The 22,192-nt window shown below is 37.6% G+C and overlaps 1 protein-coding gene across 9 annotated transcripts in view; it reads right to left on the reverse strand.

The window, feature by feature from the left end:
• Positions 1-22,192, reverse strand: part of ATP8B4 (ATPase phospholipid transporting 8B4 (putative)) — a 257,966-nt gene that overhangs the window by 152,577 nt on the left and 83,197 nt on the right. For all 9 annotated transcript variants that reach the window (XR_009355570.1, XM_059181516.1, XM_059181517.1 and 6 more), the window contains one exon: positions 18,151-18,212. Coding sequence is in view for 8 of the 9 variants with exons in the window: in XM_059181516.1 (XP_059037499.1) it covers positions 18,151-18,212 (62 nt within the window). In the remaining variant the exon portion in view is untranslated. The remainder of the gene's footprint in view (positions 1-18,150; positions 18,213-22,192) is intronic.

The raw sequence follows: 22,192 nt of genomic DNA on the forward strand, positions 1-22,192 counted from the left end.
TTAAGATCCAAAAAAAGATATGGTATGTATATACAATGAAATATTACTCAGCCATAAGAAAGAATGAGGTCTTGCCACTTGCAACAATATGAATGGACCTGGAGGGAATCATGCTAACTGAAATAAGTCAGTCAAAGACAGACACCACATGATTTCACCCATATGTGGAATTTAAGAAACAAATGAACAAAGAAAAAAAGACAAAAAAATAAACTCTTAAATACAGAGAATAACTGGTGGTTACCAGAGGGAAGGCGGGCAGGGGATGGGTGAAATAGGCGATGGAGATTAAGAGAACACTTACCATGATGAGGGCTGAATAATGTATAGAATTATTAATCATTATATTGTTAATATAAACTAATATAAAACTGTATGCTATTTATACTTTGATTTAAAAAGAATCCAATAGGTATTTTTTGTGAAAGAATGCTACTTCTTTTCCAACGCTTACAGAAAGCATATTCGTTTTACTATATATTTTCCATTTTAAAATACTATCAACTTTCTTCACATCTTCAAAATACATTCTTTCTCCATTATTAGAGTCCATTTCGTTCCTTCTTCTTTGCATCACAATCTCAATTACACTTTTTCTTCCTTATCTCTAGTAACTGGTACGCAATGCCATTGCAGAATTTTCTTTCCCTAGGTTGCTGACAGTATCACTCTTAAAGCAATTATCACTCTTGCACAAATATCACAGGTTCCTTTGAGTCTTTGAATCTAGTTTAGAGATCAATGCTTTTACTTTCTATGCTCTCTGCACCTCTTAATTTTCTTCTATTTTTGCACATCTAATCCTCACTAAAGAGCAATAAGGGAGAATTTTTTTTAATTCCTGATATTAAATAGGGAAAGAGGTCTTAGTTTTTGAAAACAGTACTCAAGTTTAAAGGTAGTCCAGGGGTACCTGGGTGGCTCAGTGGGTTAAAGCCTCTGCCTTCAGCTCAGGTCATGATCCCAGGGTCCTGGGATCAAACCCCACATCCAGCTCTCTGCTCAGCAGGGAGACTGTTTCCTCCTCTCTCGCTCTGCCTGCTTCTCTGCCTACTTGTGATCTCTGTCAAATAAATAAATAAAATCTTTAAAAATAAATAAATAAATAAATAAATAAAGGTGGTCCAATGTTCCCTTGACTTACAGCTTCAAGACACAATTTCTAAACAGCTTCTCAAATTCTACCAAGGCTTTCTACCACCTGGCATAGCTCTGTCTCCAGAATCTGTGTACTGAAAAGAATTTCTGGAAGTTGGACATCCTAATAAAATGAGTCATTTTTCTCACCTATCTTACCTACCACCAAAAACAGTGAAACGTGAAAGCATCATGGCAATGTTAGAAATAAACTTACTGCACACCATCTATGTATGATTATATTATATTTGAAGCAGAAATTATCTTATTTAACTCTGCATCCCCAGCATATAGCATTTTGCCTGACACATAACGGGCATTTAATGTGTACTCAGTGAAAGAATGAACAAGTGATCAAATACAGAATCTCTCAATTAAAAGCTAAAAACAACTCAGTATTATTTTCCTAGATCTGCTCTAACAGATTACCACAAACTAGGTGGCTTAAAAGAGCAAAACTTTATCCTCTCACAGTTTTACAGGCTGGAAGTCCAAAACCATGGTGTCAGCAGGGTGGTGCTTCCTCCAGAAAATCTAGGAAAGGCCTCTCTCTCAGCTCCTGGTAGCTTTAGGCATTTCTTGACTCCTATCTCTGCCTCCATCTTCACATTAATCTTTTCTGTGTATCCATCTTCCTTTTCTTCTCTTAGGAAGACACTTATGACTGGATTACCAGGATAATCTCATCTCAAGACTGTAATTATATATGCAAAACCCATTTTTCTAAAAAGATCATTCACAGTTTCCAGGGGACATATGGGGGAAGGGGTAGCTTCAAACCACCACAACAGGATATAATATAATCTCAAGTATTTTAAAATTAATATTGTGTAGAGGAGTAGAGAGGAAAGAGCAAAGATGGAAGAAGAAAGGGAGTGATAACATTGTAGTTTGCTCTGGTCTGGGTGACAGAATCAAAAGCAATTTTGGTATTTTACTTACAGTCTTGAGTTTTCTTAATTCTCTTTTTAAAATATTTTACTTATTTATTTGACAGAGAGAGAGAGATCACAAGAAGGCAGAGAGGCAGGCAGAAAGAAAGGGGGAAGCAGGCTCCCTGCTGAGCAGAGCCCAATGTGGGGCTGGATCCCAGGACCCTGAGATCATGACCCGAGCCAAAGGCAGAGGCTCAACCCACTGAACCGCCTAGGTGCCCCAAGTTTTCTTAATTCTACACCCGCAACAGACAGATAGTATACCAATCTAAAGTACATGGAAGAAATTAATCCATTGAGATTATCTCAGGAGCTCTAAAGAAAATGCCACTATATAGTAGAAATGTATGTATAGTTAATTAATGATAAATAGTCAATTGAGAATGTTATTAACATTTGTTTGGTTTGGTATAAACAACCTGTGGGCTCTGATAAAAACCAAATTTACTCATTATAAAACTATGATCTCATTTGGCTTTCAGATTTTAAGATCTTAAGAAAACTTTGCCTTATTAAAGTTAATGTTCTAACAATTCTAATGCCTTTGTGACTTAGGTGTAGGTTTGTTTTTTCAAAAGAAATCCTATGACAACTGAGAAGAGATGCATAAGCTTGTTTTTGTTTGGTTGGTTTTTTTTTCTTTTTTTTTTTTTATTTATTTTCAGCATAAGAGTATTCATTATTTTTGTACCACACCCAGTGCTCCATGCAATCTGTGCCCTCTATAATACCCACCACCTGGTACCACAACCTCCCACCCCCCACCACTTCATTCCCCTCAGATTGTTTTTCAGAGTCTGTTTTTTAACAGAGAGAGAATCAAGCTTTAAATGTTACATAGAGTTTGATGTATTTTTTACTTTCATTATTATCTATGATAAGTGGGTCCTAGTTACAGAAGGCTCTTCTATTTTGATAAGCAGCTATAACAAGTTTGAGTTCAGAGCCAAGGAAGAACCAAAACAGAGAGATAAATATGAGGGGCCCCAGACACTGAGAGAAGAGACTGGAGCCAACGACACTGAACACTGAATGGGGGAAGGGGAGATGACAAAGGCCAGCAGCAAAGAAGAACTATGAGAAAATGTTAAACTAGGATTTCACATTGTTAGCTGTGGGGTGTGTAAAATAAACTTGCTAATTTCTATCCCCCCCCCCCAAATCTTCAGTCAACTTTACCTTACTCTCTGATGCCTTTCTGGAAAAAGGGGAAGAGGAGGTCTCAGAGGGAGCATTAAGAGAAGGCAAAGGGAGCAGCAAACATCTGGGTTACATCAACTTTAAAAAAAATTAGGGGATGCCACCGAAAACTCATGTGCAGAGTTTTGAAAGTGTTATAATTTTCTATTATTTCAAGATGAAGCTCATTTGGGGAAATGGTCATCGTTTAGAAATCCACCACTTTAAAATATTATATTCATACAATATAATAATTTATTACAATGGAAGAGCATTTATAAGAACTATAACAATGTCACAGATTTGTGGCCTTTCATCTGCAAAACACAGAAACTTCCCAAGAAATTATCAATCCAAGACTTAAGAAACAAAAATTGAGGGTGAAACTATTTTTGAAACACTTTTATTGTGAGGTAGTAGCATGAGCTAAAAATTAAGTTAATTTTTCATTCCCTTCCATTGAATCCAAAAAGTATCAAGACTACTCCTATTAGCTTGCTTTTGAACTCACTGTTATTTAAACCCATAATGGTGTGTTTTATTAACATTGTTTAAAAAAAGAAGAATCGAGACTTTTGCCTCAAATTTTCCTTTTAAGTATGCACACCCTAAACAGCTGTCCCCTACATCTAATAGTACCATCATAACATATAAATTTTCTGGGTAAGCCGGACATTAAATCAGAGAGTTTGTGTTTTGCCTGTGCTTAACTACAGAAGTCTCTACTCCAGTTTCAAGCCCACAAACCCAGATGAAGAGGAGGAGGTAACTCAGTGCAAGGCATATTGACCCTCCAATGGGATCAGCAGAATCCCAGAACCTCTCTTCCACTTAAAAGAAACACAGATGCCCTACATATGTGTCCCCTTCAGGCTCATTAAGTTGAAAAACTTTTTTATTGCAAGTGCCCAAAGAGAAAAAGAAAGCATATTTAATAAGAACAATAACCCACTCTTACTCAAGACTGACATTTGGAATCAAATCTAGCAAAGGGGAATACCATATATGAAGTCTCCCTCTTCTGGGTAAGTTTTTTTTTTTTTTTTTTCAAGAATTCACCAGCAACTGATAGATCTTTTGACTATTCTGTTCATATACCTCTAATCTGGCAGGACAAAGAAGGGAAGAGTTCCTTCACGGCTGTCTGAAGGATCTGCTAACCACACTTTTGTATCACTGCCCCAATTTTCTCCAGGAGATCTGCAGTTCAGAACTGATAGATGTACTTAAAATATGAGTACTATATCCTGGGGGGAGGGGGTTTGGGAGAAGGGGGTGGGATTATGGACATTGGGGAGGGTATGTGCTTTGGTGAGTGCTGTGAAGTGTGTAAACCTGGTGATTCACAGACCTGTACCCCTGGGGATAAAAATATATGTTTATAAAAAATAAAATTAAAAAAAATAAAATTAAATTAAAAAAATATATATGAGTACTATAGAGCTAGTAATTGTAATATAGAACTTATACTCGAACTGTTTCAAATTATTGATGTTTGTGGATTTACATGTGTCACAAATCCATTTTTTTATATTTTATGTGAGAGAGAAAAAAAGAAAGAGAGAGTGAGAGAGCGCATGCACAGGCCAGGGGGAGGGCAGAGGGAGTAGGAATGGGAGCAGAGCTGATCTCAGATCACAGCCCCAGCCTAGTCAGATGATTAACCAACTAAGCCACCCAAGTCCCAGTAACTAATACATTTTTTAAAGTAAAACGTGTTTTTTGTTTTATTTTCATGTTGTGCTAAGAAGAGATAAACTTGGAACTTGGCGGTAATGGTGCGACAGCCACCCACTCCGGAAACAATCATGTTTGATAGAAGTGAAACCTCCCAGGGTTCAGTCAATATGTTCAACCAAGTCCTATGCACACTTAGTTCCTGAATGCTCTGATAAAGCATGATAAAATTGTCAGAGGACTGAGGAATAATGCTTCAAGCTCTCATTACTTCACATACGAAATAATGTATTCATGTAATCATCCTAGCTGAGTTTCATAAATCAGTCTTACGGAAAAGGGATCAATTCAGAAAGATCAAGAAATCATAGTTTAAAATTAAAAACAGACTAAATATCAAGCAAAAGGAAAATGGATTATTTGAATTATGAGACATGCACTCAACCAAATATTATACAGCTCTTAAATATGATGTGTATACAAAACAGATAATCATGTCAAAAAATGGGCAGAAGACATGAACAGACACTTCTCCAATGAAGACATACAAATGGCTATCAGACACATGAAAAAATGTTCTAGCCATCAGGGAGATTCAAATCAAAACCACATTGAGATACCAATGTTCATAGCAGCAATGGCCACAGTTACCAAACTGTGGAACCAAGATGCCCTTCAACAGACAAATGGGTAAGAAAGATGTGGTCCATATACACTATAGAGTATTATGCCTCCATCAGAAAGGACAAATACCCAACTTTTGTATCAATGTGTACGGGACTAGAAGAGATTATGCTGACTGAAATAAGTCAAGCAGAGAGAGTTAATTATCATATGGTTTCACTTATTTGTGGAGCATAAGAAATAACATGGAGGACATGGGGAGATGGAGAGGAGAAGGGAGTTGAGGGAAATTGGAGGGGGAGATGAACCATGAGAGACTATGAACTCTAAAAACAATCTGAGGGTCTTGAAGGGGTGGTGGGTGGGAAGTTGGGTGAGCCTGGTGGGGAGTATTATGGAGGACAGGTATTGCATGGAGCACTGGGTGTGGTGCATAAACAATGAATTCTGGTACACTGAAAAGAAATTTTAAAAAAATTTTTTTAAATGATGTGTATAATGACTATACTAAAGACATTGGGAAAATGGTAATGATATGATGTGAAGTGAAAACAGAAGGATATACACACACAATTATAAGAAATCTTGGCATAGAAGAAAAGACAATAAGGAAAAACAAAATAGTAAAATAATTAGAAGTATGGATATTATTTTCTTCCTTCTACTTTTCTTATTTTTCAAATTTCTCTTAATGGACATAATGGACATAATGTTATTTTCATAACAGAAAAAAAAAGACTATCTACTAAAGGAAAAAAATGAAACAAAATTTTCAATCCTAGCATCAAATGGGAGTCATCACTCAATCAAACTAGAAAAGTTGATTAAACAAGAAGAAAATTTTTTCCTACTGAAATTTGTTTTCACAGTTATGCAGCAGCTCGGATTACCAGACTGGAATAGTTCAGAGACAATGCTTAGCAGTAGTAAAAGAAAGTCTATATTCTTCCCTATAAATACACACAGTTTCCAAAGAAATAGAAAAAAGACTGAATAAGATTGATGCGTGTTTCTATGAAAGGGCCTGACAGACTTAACAAAATTTACTGAAGCTCAAGAAAGTATAAAATGGAATGTGATGCACAAAAAGTTGATGGTCCAGAGCCATTTAAAATCTAGAGGGGTCAAGGAAACATCCAGTCTTAAAGGGTACTCTCACTGCAGCATCTGAACCCACATTGCTCTAATGTAAAAGTATAAGTTCAGAAGAGGTCAAGGAAATAAAGTGTTAAGAAAAAGTGATACTGAGCCTATTTGTTAATGGTGACACAAATCATAATCCTGGCAGCCTATAAGATCTCACAGGGAATCTTGGGCTGAGAATCAGACTAGGCTGGTAGCATAGAGTTCATTTTCTTCTCTGCTCAGTTCTCTCACAGGTATCCAAAGGTGGTGTACTAAAGCAATGTCATTCAAAAGAAACCAAATGCTAGCCACAAATGTGAGCCACATTAAGTAATTTTCAAATTTTCTAGTAATCACATTCAAAAAAAATTTTTTTTTTTAACTGAGAGCTTTTCCCTTAAGATCAGGAACAAGACAAGGATGTCCACTCTCACCATTTTTATTCAACATAGTACTACAACCCCAAGCCACAGCAATCAGGCAACAAAAAGGAAAGGCATCTAAAAATGACGAGGAAGAAGTAAAATTTTCACGATTTGCAGATGACATGATACTATATGTAACAAACCCTCAACTCTACCAGAAAACTAGAACTGATAAATGAATTCAGTAAAGTTGCAGGATACAAAATAAATGTACAGAAATCTGTTGCACTCTTATATACTAACAATGAAGTAGCAGAAAGATAAATTAAGAAAACTGTCCCATTTATAATTCTACCAAAATAATAAAATACCTAGGAATAAATTTAACCAAGGAGCATAACGGAATTATTTCTATGTAAGGATATGTAAATAAGAAAACAATACATTTCCTTCCGGCCCCCACAGGGCGGAAGGAAAATCGCCTGCTTCCCTTTTCCATTATCGCTCTTTTCTCTTCCCAGAAGCGCTCGTTGTTAGTTAGCTGAGTCCTTTGAATGTGCTTGTTTAACTATAAACTTTATCCTCCTTCTTGCTTGCCTGCAAGAAGTGACTAACGTTTGACCTTCACCGATCCTTCTGTTGGCTATTGTTTTCTATCCAATAAAAGTGAGACTGTGGAGTTGCTCATGGCAGCTGTCCTTTTCGACTGTTGTCTCCTGCTCCCAGTCTCTTGTGGCTGACTTGTTTGTACCTAATTCTTCTTCTGTCACCGACTGGAAGCGGCAGTCTCTCCTCTCTCAAAATATCCTATTGAACCCACCCTTCTTCTTGTGATGGGGTGAGATGATACAATGCCTACATGATGAGAGGAAGTGAAGTAAATGCCATAGGCACTGTGATGTAGCATTAGGCTACTACTGACCTTCTGATGATATGTCAGAAGGGGGATCACCTGCTTCCAGACCATGGTTAAGCACAGGTAACTGAAGCCACGGAAAGCTAAAGTGCAGGGAAATGGGGGGCTACTGTATCTCAAAGCCTGGTACAAAAATGTGCACTTCCTATTCAGCAGTCCGCTGAATCATGCCACCTCTACTTAGTTTTAAAACTAAAGTCAGTAAATTTTGTTAAAGGCTAATACAACATGTACCTCTTAAGCACTTTCACATAACAGATTTCAAATACAGAAGACTGGTGCTAATCTGAAAGGAAAATGAGTAACAAAACAAAAAAAATTGAAAAGGTTATAAAAGGAAGGGTTTTATCGCTCTTATTTTGTGACTTAGGTTTACAGTGCTTAGCATTACAGCTTACACAATGCTAAGAACATAGATGAGTAATGTGTATAATACAGATATATACTACTTACAGATAAACTACATCTATATTATGTAATTATGTTTATATTCCTACAATTGTATACAAAGCCCTTCAAATACAAAATAAATAGTGTAGTCCACACTTACACATCACTTATGAATGGGAAGAATTCTAATTTAGGCTCTTACTTCCATGGGACCCTGAACAAGTCACTCCCTTTCAGGACCTTAATCTCTTCATCTCTAGAATGGAGCACTATTACCCACACCTTGGGTTTTTGTTTTTGTTTTTTTTAATGAAAGTTAAATGGAGAAGCCCTAGAGCTCCCATATGGTAGTTGTGCAATAAATATGTATTGAATCTGAATGTAGCTGCCCACCTTCCTCACTTCTGAGCACAGCAGAAGAGAGAACTACAGCCTAGAAGGAAAATTAATAGCTCAAAGTCAAACAGTGATCACTGACATGGAGCCAGATTTCCTGACTGGTGCTTTCATCCCACCTCCTTCCCCTCAAATATGTCGACCATGAGAATGAGGACGCCTCCCAAGTCCAAGACTCCTGCCAAAGGAGGCCACAGGTACCTGGCTGTACCCACCCTACTATGACACTCACCTCTGGCAACACCTGGGCTTCTCTTCTGCACTCCAGGCATCTTGTGTCATTCCTGGATGAGGACCCACAGGTGCCAAGAATAGACCCTATAGCATTTCCTAATATTTTCCATTAGCATTGCAATAGGATCTAGTACATGTTAACTGCTGTTTCACATCAGGTTCCCTAGAAACAGATCCTGAGATAAGGATTCATGTGCAAATGATTCATTAGGAAGTACATGAATGAATGTACTTCCAGGAGAAACTGGCAAGGGAGGGAAAAAACCACACAGGGTGTGACTGTAGACAAAGTCCCATCCTCTGTCTGATCTCAAGGAGTGCTTAAGAGTACAAACTAACCTCAGAGCTTGCTCAACTTGAGGCAGGGGCACTGCTCTTCTATACTCTTGTACTTATCAGACTTTGGCTCCTGTAACTCAAGGGCACTGCTTGAAGAAAACAACAGATGCAAGCACTTAGGAGCAATGCACAGAGAAGCTGGAGATGAGCATAGAAGACAGTGGAGATCTAGGCAGAACCCCAACAGTATCCTCTGCAACCATCACCTCCAAGGGATAACTCTAAGCTCCCTGGGATCATCTCAGATCTGAGCCCAGCTGATTGCTCCAATTTTTCAAAATCTAAAAAGTAGAAAGCCAGTCTCCATAACCTGAGTACACTGTACAAAGACCACCACTCCAGCCACTGTAATTGGCCAATGATGGAACTCAGCAAAATTAGACACATCGAGCTCCTCTGGAAGATTGTTCTTTCAGAAGTTGTTACTGCTCAGTTCGAAAATTAAATAAACATCATGCTAGGCTCAAGGGACACAGATGTGTTCAAGAGATGACCCCTGTCCTAGAGGAGCTCACAGTAATGGGTAATCTTAAAAAACCAAAAATCTTGCCTGATTTCCTACTGAATCCTAAAGAACGTTTCATACTCAATGATACGAATTTCTCCCTTTAAACTTTATAGATCAGCAACAATACATCTCAAAGCATTATACCATACTGAATTACAAAGAGGTGCTGCTTCATAAGGACTCAATGGAAAGCTAAATGAAACCACAAGAAAGTAACACTAACACTGCTTCTAACAATAATGATAATGATAGCATGTGTGGAAGCATATAATCAAAAAATTTCTGAATATATAATTGCCTAGGTTAATACCATGGCCTCCAAGTAGAGGCCCCAATATCTATCAGTGTCCAGGTATCATCACAAGATTTAATTGGTAATTTGAGGGACATAGTACCAGGTGGTGGGTATTATAGAGGGCACGGATTGCATAGAGCACTGGGTGTGGTGCAAAAATAATGAATACTGTTATGCTGAAAATAAATAAAAAACAAAAACAAAAATGAAAAAAAAAAGATATGCTAGGGCCATTACTTCAAATCCATTATGTAACTGTACATATTTTAAACATACTTTGTATGAGATGATACTTGAAAGGAATCAGATTTATTATCAAATGTTCCTTGGGGAATTAGTCATATCATATTAATGGCATATCTAATACACAGAGCCATAAGACTTGAGAAAGTCCAGATATGCAACAGCACAGCTCAAAGCCACACACCACATTAGCTTACAAAGATTCACCACCTCTTAGAAACTTGCTCTAGACTACCGAATTATTTAGGGTCAAGACTAAACTCATCCTCAAAGTCCCTCTGAGCACAAAACTCATGCTTTTAAACACCATACTGCAGTGGCAACAATTAAAAACCTGCTAACACTGGAAATGAACTACATGGTTCCAGGCATCTTTATGGCTTATCCATGTCACACAGGAATCACAATTTCAGAGGCTCTGTCTTTACCACTATAATTTCAAAGTATGATCATTTTACTTCATTATGCATTTAATGCTATTTTCTAAAACAAGCAAATACAGAAATGTATGTATTCATTATGTTATTAGCAATCAGTCAACATTTTAGTTACGGAAAGAGACTAATTATTTTAATCCTACCAATTACTGTCTCGATTATACCTAATCCCTCTTGATATCTTTATCATTTCTTGAAATTTCCCATCCCATATGATTAATTCATTTTATGATATTCCCTTTAAAAACTGTATTCTTCATAGTATCCAAACGATTCAAAATCATCAGCAAATGTGATTGCCAGAATGAAGTATATTTTAAGTTTACTTTGTCATGTTATTATTAGCAGAAAAGGGACAAAGAGTAAGAAACAATGGAATAAAGGTTTGAAATTTACTTTTCCTAACTTTTATTGTGTTTATATATATATAATTTATATATAATTATTAATTATTATTAGTGTGTAAAGACATGTTTTAAAGAATTTCAAATTCAAGAATCATTCTCATAAATATTTATCAATTTAAAAGTAATGAAAATCTGTGTTATGGTGGATAATTCATTCTAAATTCAACTATCAAATAAATGAAAGATTCTTATCACTATCACTTGATACAGTACTGTGTCAAGGTCTCTTATCAATAGTTCCCAGAAATTTACTAGTTAAATAAGTTAATACTTATGAGATGTCATCTATATACAAGACATAGCATAAGTGCCAATTTTAAGTAGTAGTAGATCTAAAAAATGAAGTGATAGTTATATGTCTGTGTTCCACAAAACTTCATAGGGATTGGAAGTTGAATGAGTAGCACAAACAAGAAATGAAGATAATCAAGATGGCGGAGAAGTAGCAAGCTGAGACTGCTTCAGCTAGCCGGAGATCAGCTAGATAGCTTATCTAAAGATTGCAAACACCTGAAAATCCATCGGCAGATCGAAGAGAAGAAGAACAGCAATTCTGGAAACAGAAAAACAACCACTTTCTGAAAGGTAGGACCGGCGGAGAAGTGAATCCAAAGCGACGGGAAGATAGACCCCGGGGGGAGGGGCCGGCTCCCGGCAAGCGGCGGAGCAACCGTGCACAAAATCAGGACTTTTAAAAGTCTGTTCCGCTGAGGGACATCGCTCCAGAGGCTAAACCGGGGCGAAGCCCACGCGGGGTCAGCGTGGCCTCAGGTCCCGCAGGGTCACAGAAGGATCGGGGGTGTCTGAGTGTCACAGAGCTTGCGGGTATTGGAACGGGAAAGCCGGCTACAGAGACAGAGCCGACAGTAAGCTCACAGCTCGGTGTTACCTTGAACCGGTCGCAGGCTCGGTGAGCTCGGAGCGCGGCCGGAGGTCAGGCAGACAGGAGTAACTGGGCGCGGTTCTCTGAGCACGCACTGAGGAGTGCGGCCCTGGGCTCTCGGCTCCTCCGGGCCAGAGACCAGGAGGCCGCCATTTGTATTCCCGTCCTCTGGAACTCTACAGAAAGCGCTCAGGGAACAAAAGCTCCTCAAAGCAAACCCGAGCGGATTACTCACCCCGGCCCCGGGTAAGGGCGGTGTAATTCCGCCTGGGGCAAAGACACTTGAGAATCACTACAACAGGCCCCTCCCCCAGAAGATCAACAAGAAATCCAGCCAAGACCAAGTTCACCTACCAAGGAGTGCGGTTTCAATACCAAGGAGAGCAGCAGAATTCCAGAGGAGGAGAAAGCCAAGCACGGAACTCATGGCTTTTTTCCTGTGATTTTTTTTAGTCTTGCAGTTAATTTAATTTTTTCTTTTTCTTTTTTTTTTTTTTTTCTCGCCTTCAGGTAAAAATTTTTTTTTAACTGTTACCTTTTTCTTTTTTAACGATTTTATACTAGTTTATCTAATATATATATTTTTTCTTTTTTACATTTTTCTTAGGTGTATTCTTTTTTTAAAAATTCTTTTCTTTTCTTTTTTTTTTTTTTTTCTTTCTTCCTTTTTCAACCTCTTTTTATCCCCTTACTCCCCACTCACGATTTTGGATCTCTTCTAATTTGGTTAAAGCATATTTTCCTAGGGTTGTTGCCACCCTTTTAGTATTTTACTTGCCCCTTCATTTACTCTTATCTGGACAAAATGACAAGACGTAAAAATTCAACACAAAAAAAAAAAAAACAAGAGGCAGTACCGAAGGCTAGGGACCTAATCAATACAGACATCGGTAATATGTCAGATCTAGAGTTCAGAATGACAATTCTCAAGGTTCTAGCCGGGCTCGAAAAAGGCATGGAAGATATTAGAGAAACCCTCTCGAGAGATATAAAAGCCCTTTCTGGAGAAATAAAAGAACTAAAATCTAACCAAGGTGAAATCAAAAAAGCTATTAATGAGGTGCAATCAAAAATGGAGGCTCTAACTGCTAGGATAAATGAGGCAGAAGAAAGAATTAGTGATATAGAAGACCAAATGACAGATAATAAAGAAGCTGAGCAAAAGAGGGACAAACAGCTACTGGACCACGAGGGGAGAATTCGAGAGATAAGTGACACCATAAGACGAAACAACATTAGAATAATTGGGATTCCAGAAGAAGAAGAAAGTAAGAGGGGAGCAGAAGGTATACTGGAGAGAATTATTGGGGAGAATTTCCCCAATATGGCAAAGGGAACGAGCATCAAAATTCAGGAGGTTCAGAGAATGCCCCTCAAAATCAATAAGAATAGGCCCACACCCCGTCACCTAATAGTAAAATTTACAAGTCTCAATGACAAAGAGAAAATCCTGAAAGCAGCCCGGGAAAAGAAGTCTGTAACATACAATGGTAAAAATATTAGATTGGCAGCTGACTTATCCACAGAGACCTGGCAGGCCAGAAAGAGCTGGCATGGTATTTTCAGAGCACTAAATGAGAAAAACATGCAGCCAAGAATACTATATCCAGCTAGGCTATCATTGAAAATAGAAGGAGAGATTAAAAGCTTCCAGGACAAACAACAACTGAAAGAATTTGCAAATACCAAACCAGCTCTACAGGAAATATTGAAAGGGATCCTCTAAGCAAAGAGAGAGCCTACAAGTGGTAGATCAGAAAGGAAAAGAGACCATATACAGTAACAGTCACCTTACAGGCAATACAATGGCACTAAATTCCTATCTCTCAATAGTTACCCTGAATGTGAATGGGCTAAATGCCCCTGTCAAAAGACACAGGGTATCAGAATGGATAAAAAAACAAAACCCATCTATATGTTGCCTCCAAGAAACACATTTTAAGCCCGAAGGCACCTCCAGATTTAAAGTGAGGGGGTGGAAAAGAATTTACCATGCTAATGGACATCAGAAGAAAGCAGGAGTGGCAATCCTTATATCAGATCAATTAGATTTTAAGCCAAAGACTATAATAAGAGATGAGGAAGGACACTATATCATACTCAAAGGGTCTGTCCAACAAGAAGATTTAACAATTTTAAATATCTATGCCCCCAAATGTGGGAGCAGCCAACTATATAAACCAATTAATAACAAAATCAAAGAAACACATCAACAATAATACAATAATAGTAGGGGACTTTAACACTCCCCTCACTGAAATGGACAGGTCATCCAAACAAAAGATCAGCAAGAAAATAAAGGCCTTAAACGACACACTGGACCAGATGGACATCACAGATATATTCAGATTATTTCATCCCAAAGCAACAGAATACACATTCTTCTCTAGTGCACATGGAACATTCTCCAGAATAGATCACATCCTCGGTCCTAAATCAGGACTCAACCGGTATCAAAAGATTGGGATCATTCCCTGCATATTTTCAGACCACAATGCTCTAAAGCTAGAACTCAACCACAAAAGGAAGTTTGGAAAGAACCCAAATACATGGAGACTAAACAGTATCCTTCTAAAGAATGAATGGGTCAACCGGGAAATTAAAGAAGAATTGAAAAAAATCATGGAAACAAATGATAATGAAAATACAACGGTTCAAAATCTGTGGGACACAACAAAGGCAGTCCTGAGAGGAAAATATATAGCGGTACAAGCCTTTCTCAAGAAACAAGAAAGGTCTCAGGTACACAACCTAACCCTACACCTAAAGGAGCTGGAGAAAGAACAAGAAAGAAACCCTAAGCCCAGCAGGAGAAGAGAAATCATAAAGATCAGAGCAGAAATCAATGAAATAGAAACCAAAAAAACAATAGAACAAATCAACGAAACTAGAAGCTGGTTCTTTGAAAGAATTAATAAAATTGATAAACCCCTGGCCCGACTTATCAAAAAGAAAAGAGAAAGGACCCAAATAAATAAAATCATGAATGAAAGAGGAGAGATCACAACTAACACCAAAGAAATACAAACTATTATAAGAACATACTATGAGCAACTCTACGGCAATAAATTTGACAATCTGGAAGAAATGGATGCATTCCTAGAAACATATAAACTACCACAACTGAGCCAGGAAGAAATAGAAAGCCTGAACAGACCCATAACCAGTAAGGAGATTGAAACAGTCATTAAAAATCTCCAAACAAACAAAAGCCCAGGGCCAGACGGCTTCCCGGGGGAATTCTACCAAACATTTAAAGAAGAACTAATTCCTATTCTCCTGAAACTGTTCCAAAAAATAGAAATGGAAGGAAAACTTCCAAACTCATTTTATGAGGCCAGCATCACCTTGATCCCAAAACCAGACAAGGATCCCACCAAAAAAGAGAGCTATAGACCGATATCCTTGATGAACACAGATGCGAAAATTCTCACCAAAATACTAGCCAATAGGATTCAACAGTACATTAAAAAGATTATTCACCACGACCAAGTGGGATTTATTCCAGGGCTGCAAGGTTGGTTCAACATCCGCAAATCAGTCAATGTGATACAACACATCAATAAAAGAAAGAACAAGAACCATATGATACTCTCAATAGATGCTGAAAAAGCATTTGACAAAGTACAGCATCCCTTCCTGATCAAAACTCTTCAAAGTGTAGGGATAGAGGGCACATACCTCAATATCATCAAAGCCATCTATGAAAAACCCACCGCAAATATCATTCTCAATGGAGAAAAACTGAAAGCTTTTCCGCTAAGGTCAGGAACACGGCAGGGATGTCCATTATCACCACTGCTATTCAACATCGTACTAGAGGTCCTAGCCTCAGCAATCAGACAACAAAAGGAAATTAAAGGCATCCAAATCGGCAAAGAAGAAGTCAAATTATCACTCTTCGCAGATGATATGATACTATATGTGGAAAACCCAAAAGACTCCACTCCAAAACTGCTAGAACTTATACAGGAATTCAGTAAAGTGTCAGGATATAAAATCAATGCACAGAAATCAGTTGCATTTCTCTACACCAACAGCAAGACAGAAGAAAGGGAAATTAAGGAGTCAATCCCATTTACAATTGCATCCAAAACCATAAGATACCTAGGAATAAACCTAACCAAAGAGACACAGAATCTATACTCAGAAAACTATAAAGTACTCATGAAAGAAATTGAGGAAGACACAAAGAAATGGAAAAATGTTCCATGCTCCTGGATTGGAAGAATAAATATTGTGAAAATGTCTATGCTACCTAAAGCAATCTACACATTTAATGCAATTCCTATCAAAGTACCATCCATCTTTTTCAAAGAAATGGAACAAATAATGCTAAAATTTATATGGAACCAGAAAAGACCTCGAATAGCCAAAGGGATATTGAAAAAGAAAGCCAACGTTGGTGGCATCACAATTCCAGACTTCAGGCTCTATTACAAAGCTGTCATCATCAAGACAGCATGGTACTGGCACAAAAACAGACACATAGATCAATGGAACAGAATAGAGAGCCCAGAAATAGACCCTCAAATCTATGGTCAACTAATCTTCGACAAAGCAGGAAAGAATGTCCAATGGAAAAAAGACAGCCTTTTCAGTAAATGGTGCTGGGAAAATTGGACAGCCACATGCAGAAAAATGAAATTGGACCATTCCCTTACACCACACACAAAAATAGACTCAAAATGGATGAAGGACCTCAATGTGCGAAAGGAATCCATCAAAATCCTTGAGGAGAACACGGGCAGCAACCTCTTCGACCTCAGCCGCAGCAACATCTTCCTAGGAACAACGCAAAAGGCAAGGGAAGCAAGGGAAAAAATGAACTACTGGGATTTCATCAAGATCAAAAGCTTTTGCACAGCAAAGGAAACAGTTAACAAAATCAAAAGACAACTGACAGAATGGGAGAAGATATTTGCAAACGACATATCAGATAAAGGACTAGTGTCCAGAATCTATAAAGAACTTAGCAAACTCAACACCCAAAGAACAAATAATCCAATCAAGAAATGGGCAGAGGACATGAACAGACATTTCTGCAAAGAAGACATCCAGATGGTGAACAGACACATGAAAAAGTGCTCCATATCACTCGGCATCAGGGAGATACAAATCAAAACCACAATGAGATATCACCTCACACCAGTCAGAATGGCTAAAATCAACAAGTCAGGAAATGACAGATGCTGGCGAGGATGCGGAGAAAGGGGAACCCTCCTACACTGTTGGTGGGAATGCAAGCTGGTGCAGCCACTCTGGAAAACAGCATGGAGGTTCCTCAAAATGTTGAAAATAGAACTGCCCTATGACCCAGCAATTGCACTATTGGGTATTTACCCTAAAGATACAAATGTAGTGATCCAAAGGGGCACATGCACCCGAATGTTTATAGCAGCAATGTCCACAATAGCCAAACTATGGAAAGAACCTAGATGTCCATCAACAGATGAATGGATCAAGAAGATGTGGTATATATACACAATGGAATACTATGCAGCCATCAAAAGAAATGAAATCTTGCCATTTGCAACAACATGGATGGAACTAGAGCGTATCATGCTTAGCGAAATAAGTCAAGCAGAGAAAGACAACTATCATATGATCTCCCTGATATGAGGAAGTGGTGATACAACATGGAGGCTTAAGTGGGTAGAAGAAGAATAAATGAAACAAGATGGGATTGGGAGGGAGACAAACCATAAGTGACTCTTAATCTCACAAAACAAACTGAGGGTTGCCGGGGGGAGGGGGTTTGGGAGAAGGGGGTGGGATTATGGACATTGGGGAGGGTATGTGATTTGGTGAGTGCTGTGAAGTGTGTAAACCTGGTGATTCACAGACCTGTACCCCTGGGGATAAAAATATATGTTTATAAAAAATAAAAAATTAAAAAAAAAAAAAGAAATGAAGATAAAATTGACTTATGTTGTAATTGTTAACAAATTGAAAGGGAAAAGTAACATGTACTTAATTAAAAGAGAAAACCACCAAATGTTAAGACTTGTTTTGTGGTCCCAGAAATCTTAAAAATAACCCAATGAATTTATTTCTTACTTGCTGTCGATGAGCACCTCAGATAGCCGATTATTCACTTGGTTATCACTCTTATGGCGAAACTGAAAGTCAAAATGTTTGTGAAAAAACATATTTAATCATACTTTATCAGCACAAATAGGAGCACTAAAAATACTTTGAGATCATCTGTTTGGACAATATCACCATCAATCCAAAATTGGCAAAGTTTATACTTACCTGGAACCCAGCTCCATGTGCTCTAAATCTGAATCAATACCCTTCTCACAAACCTTGGGGGTAACCAATGGAACAAGTCTAGCCACATGCTCTTCTAATTCCCAAACATTTTTAAATGCTTCTAAGATGACAATATGCTCTTTACTCTGCCACACAGTTTCAGAGAAAACTATACATTTTGAGATTTTTAACAAGGAAAGGAGCCTTCCTTTTCTCTCACATATGTTCTCAATACTTCATTGAAACATCAGTCATTCCTTTTCATGGATTTCTTTGAAACCACTAAGCTACTTGTAATAACATATATTTTTATTCTCCAGAAATTCTAATTGTTAACAGTAATCTTATGAAACACTGAGTACTTAAAATAAAACTCAAATTGAAATATCGAACCACATTTGGTATGGATTTGTTTTTTTATGCCCAAGTGATACCATTTCTTATCATACATTCCAGTAATGTAAACATCATAGACTGCTTAGAAGAACCCAAGTATTATGAGCACTCTATTAAACTCATAAATTAACAGCCATTCAAATAAGACTACCATCAAAATTAGTGCATTTTCATTTAAAAAATTAAAAATGTTATATCACAATATGTAAAATGTTTCAACCAGTCCTTCTCTTATTCAATTTCCTTCCCAAACCTATCCCAGTCTCTCTACAATGCTATGCCTAGTGTATGTAATTACCCTGATGGCCAAGTATAAGTCAGTGGATATTATTAGGAAAAATATAATACTTGGCATTTTCTAACATGAAAACATTTATAATATCAGTACATAACTAAATTAACTCAGTCCATCCTTGGCAAGCAAATTTCTCCTTCCCAATAGAACAACAGAAATATTATTTTGTCTGCATTTGTTCCTTTATCCACACTCCATCTTCTCCACTCTGCCTTGTTATGGGAAGCTAACCTATAGGTCCTTACCCTCTGGCTCCTGGTTTGATATGGCCAATAGTCTGTTCTGGCAGAAGATGAGAGTAACCAGAGGAGAGTGAAATGGAGTATCTCCCCACCCCCTGGCTTCCTTCAAGCTGAGTTAGCTTGAAGGCAGCACCAGCTGTCATGAGAAGTCAGATACAGGTAATTGCTTCCTCCCATTGCCCATTCAGACAGAAAAGTAGTGTTGCCCTCCATGTTGCTAAACTATGTGCTTTTCTTTGACAACTTTTCTTTTGCCCTTTTGTAAATAGTACCTTTGTTATTAATCTTTCTCCAACCTTACTCATTTCAGGGTAACATCTCTTTCCTGCCAAGACCCTGACTGATAAATATATCTGGTTATTGAACCCATACATATTATCAGAAAAAAAAAGCATATTCAAGAATTAACCACAATAGAGACAAAAGGAGATTTAGTATTTAGTTGCATCTCTATCTAACCTGGAAATAAACCCCAAAATTGACTAGCTGGGAATCATAGAAAAGGACCGATTAGTTCATCCCCTGAAAGCTGAGCTGCCTATTCTCTGGACCTCAAAATAAGCCACTCTCACTTCAGTTCAGATTTTGCCAAGAAGTCTTGGTATTGAAACAGAATCTGGTAGGATTAGAAATGGTTGCCTCATGCCCAGGCTGACTCTTCTTGACAATTTCTACTCTAAAAACAGATATGAAAGGATAGAGAGGAACAGCAGAGGAACTCCATCCTTAGAAGGGAGCAGAGGACTAGCATTGATTGTATACCCATTATGAGACAGGCTTGTGCAAAGTGCTTTATACACAGCATCTCATTTTCTCCTTCCAACAGTTCTGGTGTCATTAGCCACAAGATACAGACAAGGAAGGATTCAGAGAAGTGGTTTTACTCATATAATAGTGTTAGAACATAGCAGGTTAAAGTGTCTTTCTTCCAAGTCCATGTTCTTCCTACTCTACCATTTTGCTCTACCATTAAGCGTGACTATATCAAATAAGACATTTAAAGCCAATATGTAGAAACTCAAGCATCTAAATAAATACTATTTCCCTGAAAGATCAGATATTGTGGAAAAGACACACATTTACTCCAAAGTTGTCCTTACGGAAGTCGTTATTAAAATTGTGTCTCCTAGAACTACTCAGAGCATTCTTTGAAATGTCACCTTATTTTTTGAAGATGGAGCTATTTACCCTTAGAAAAGACATGAAGGGATGTCTTGTGCTTGGAAATATGCAAAATCTTCTCTTAGAAAGCAGGTAAGGTAAATGTGTTTTTAGGGGCTGAGAAATGGCATTTGTTTCCAAAGCTGGGTGAACACAAAATTACAAGATTGGCTTTCTTCTGTACCTTGTACACTGATCATGAAGGCAATTCTGTATGAAGAGTTCCAATGTACTTTGAACAATGGCAACCTCACAGGAATGAATAAATTCCAAAATTACCACTTTTAAGTGACATGATTCATTAGTATGAACAGGTCCTATGTGTTAAAAATCCTGCCTCAAAGGTTATAGTCACAATATGAACCATGAAATACATGAGGCACTTCATTAAAAATGAAGAGAGTCATATCTTATCTGTCCTACAGAAACATGGTATACAAAGACAAATACATTATATACATGGATAATTTTCAAATGAGTCACATCAAATTGTTGATTTATCAAAAAATTGTACATAAAAAAACTATGAAAAAGGATCATATGAACCAACTTGATAAGTACAAATCTCCCTATCTCACTTTACCATACTCAACCCTCTCAGTAGGGAGGGGTTCCCACAATCTCCCTGAAGCCTCCCTAATTCTCCTTCACACACTTCACCTCCACTACCAACTAGTCTTTGAATGGCATCTTCTTCCCACAAAGAATGAAGGTGCTTTGTTTTTTAATTAGGACTCATGAATTTTTAACATCACATTATTGTTATTCATGTCCATGTCTCATCTTCTCTTGCTGGATTTTAAGCTTATATTTCAGATTCTGTGTATATTTTATTTTTGCATCTCCCATATAGCTTAGCACAGAGGGGTCTGCATAAAGGCCAGTGTTCCAAAGCCAAACCAATTCAAGTAGACTGTAAGTTAAAACCCAGAACCACTACTGTTCTACAAAGCCAGTAATAAAGATAAGAAGGATTCACAAAAATACTCAGTCTAAAAGAAAAAAAAATGGAACAAAGAACCAATGGGACATAAAGAAAGCAGAAACAAGATGATAGATTTAAACCTAATCATAATGATATTCACATTAAATGTAAATGGGTTAAACATTCAGAGTTGCCTGCGTGGCTCAGTCATTAAGCATCTGCCTTTGGCTCAACCCATGATCTCAAAGTCCTGGGATGGAGCCCCACATCCCCCTGCTCCATGGGGTGCCTGCTTCTCTCTCTCCGACTCCCCTTGTTTGTGTCCCCTCTCTTGCTGTCTCTCTGTCAAATAAATAAAATTTATTTAAAAAGATTTTCAGGCTGTATAAAAAATCATTACCTAGTTATATGCCATCTACAAGACACCCACTTTAAAGACATAGATAAGTTAAAAATAGACAATAGGAAATATAGGTATGAGTTCACAGGAGAAGCCTAGGCTAGGAATATAAATACATAAGTCATTGGGATACAGACACCTGTATTGAGACTAGGGCACCCAGGGTGAGATATAAACTTTTCTACATTTAGAATATTTGGTTTGTACAAGACCATGTTTTAAAGCTTTGTGTTTTAATGACCTCCCTTGGCTTATGCAGACTTCAAAATTCTCCATTGTTTTAGACTTCACTTGTTTACATTAATTGCCTGACTTCTGAAGTGATTTGATTTTCAACTCATGCTATAATGAGAATAGGATGTGAGAGTACCTAACATCTACCAATTCCTAAAGCTTAGAGAAAGACATATTATATAGGATAAATA

The sequence above is a fragment of the Mustela lutreola genome, chromosome 7 (assembly GCF_030435805.1).
Source record: "Mustela lutreola isolate mMusLut2 chromosome 7, mMusLut2.pri, whole genome shotgun sequence".
Lineage (NCBI taxonomy): Eukaryota > Metazoa > Chordata > Mammalia > Carnivora > Mustelidae > Mustela > Mustela lutreola.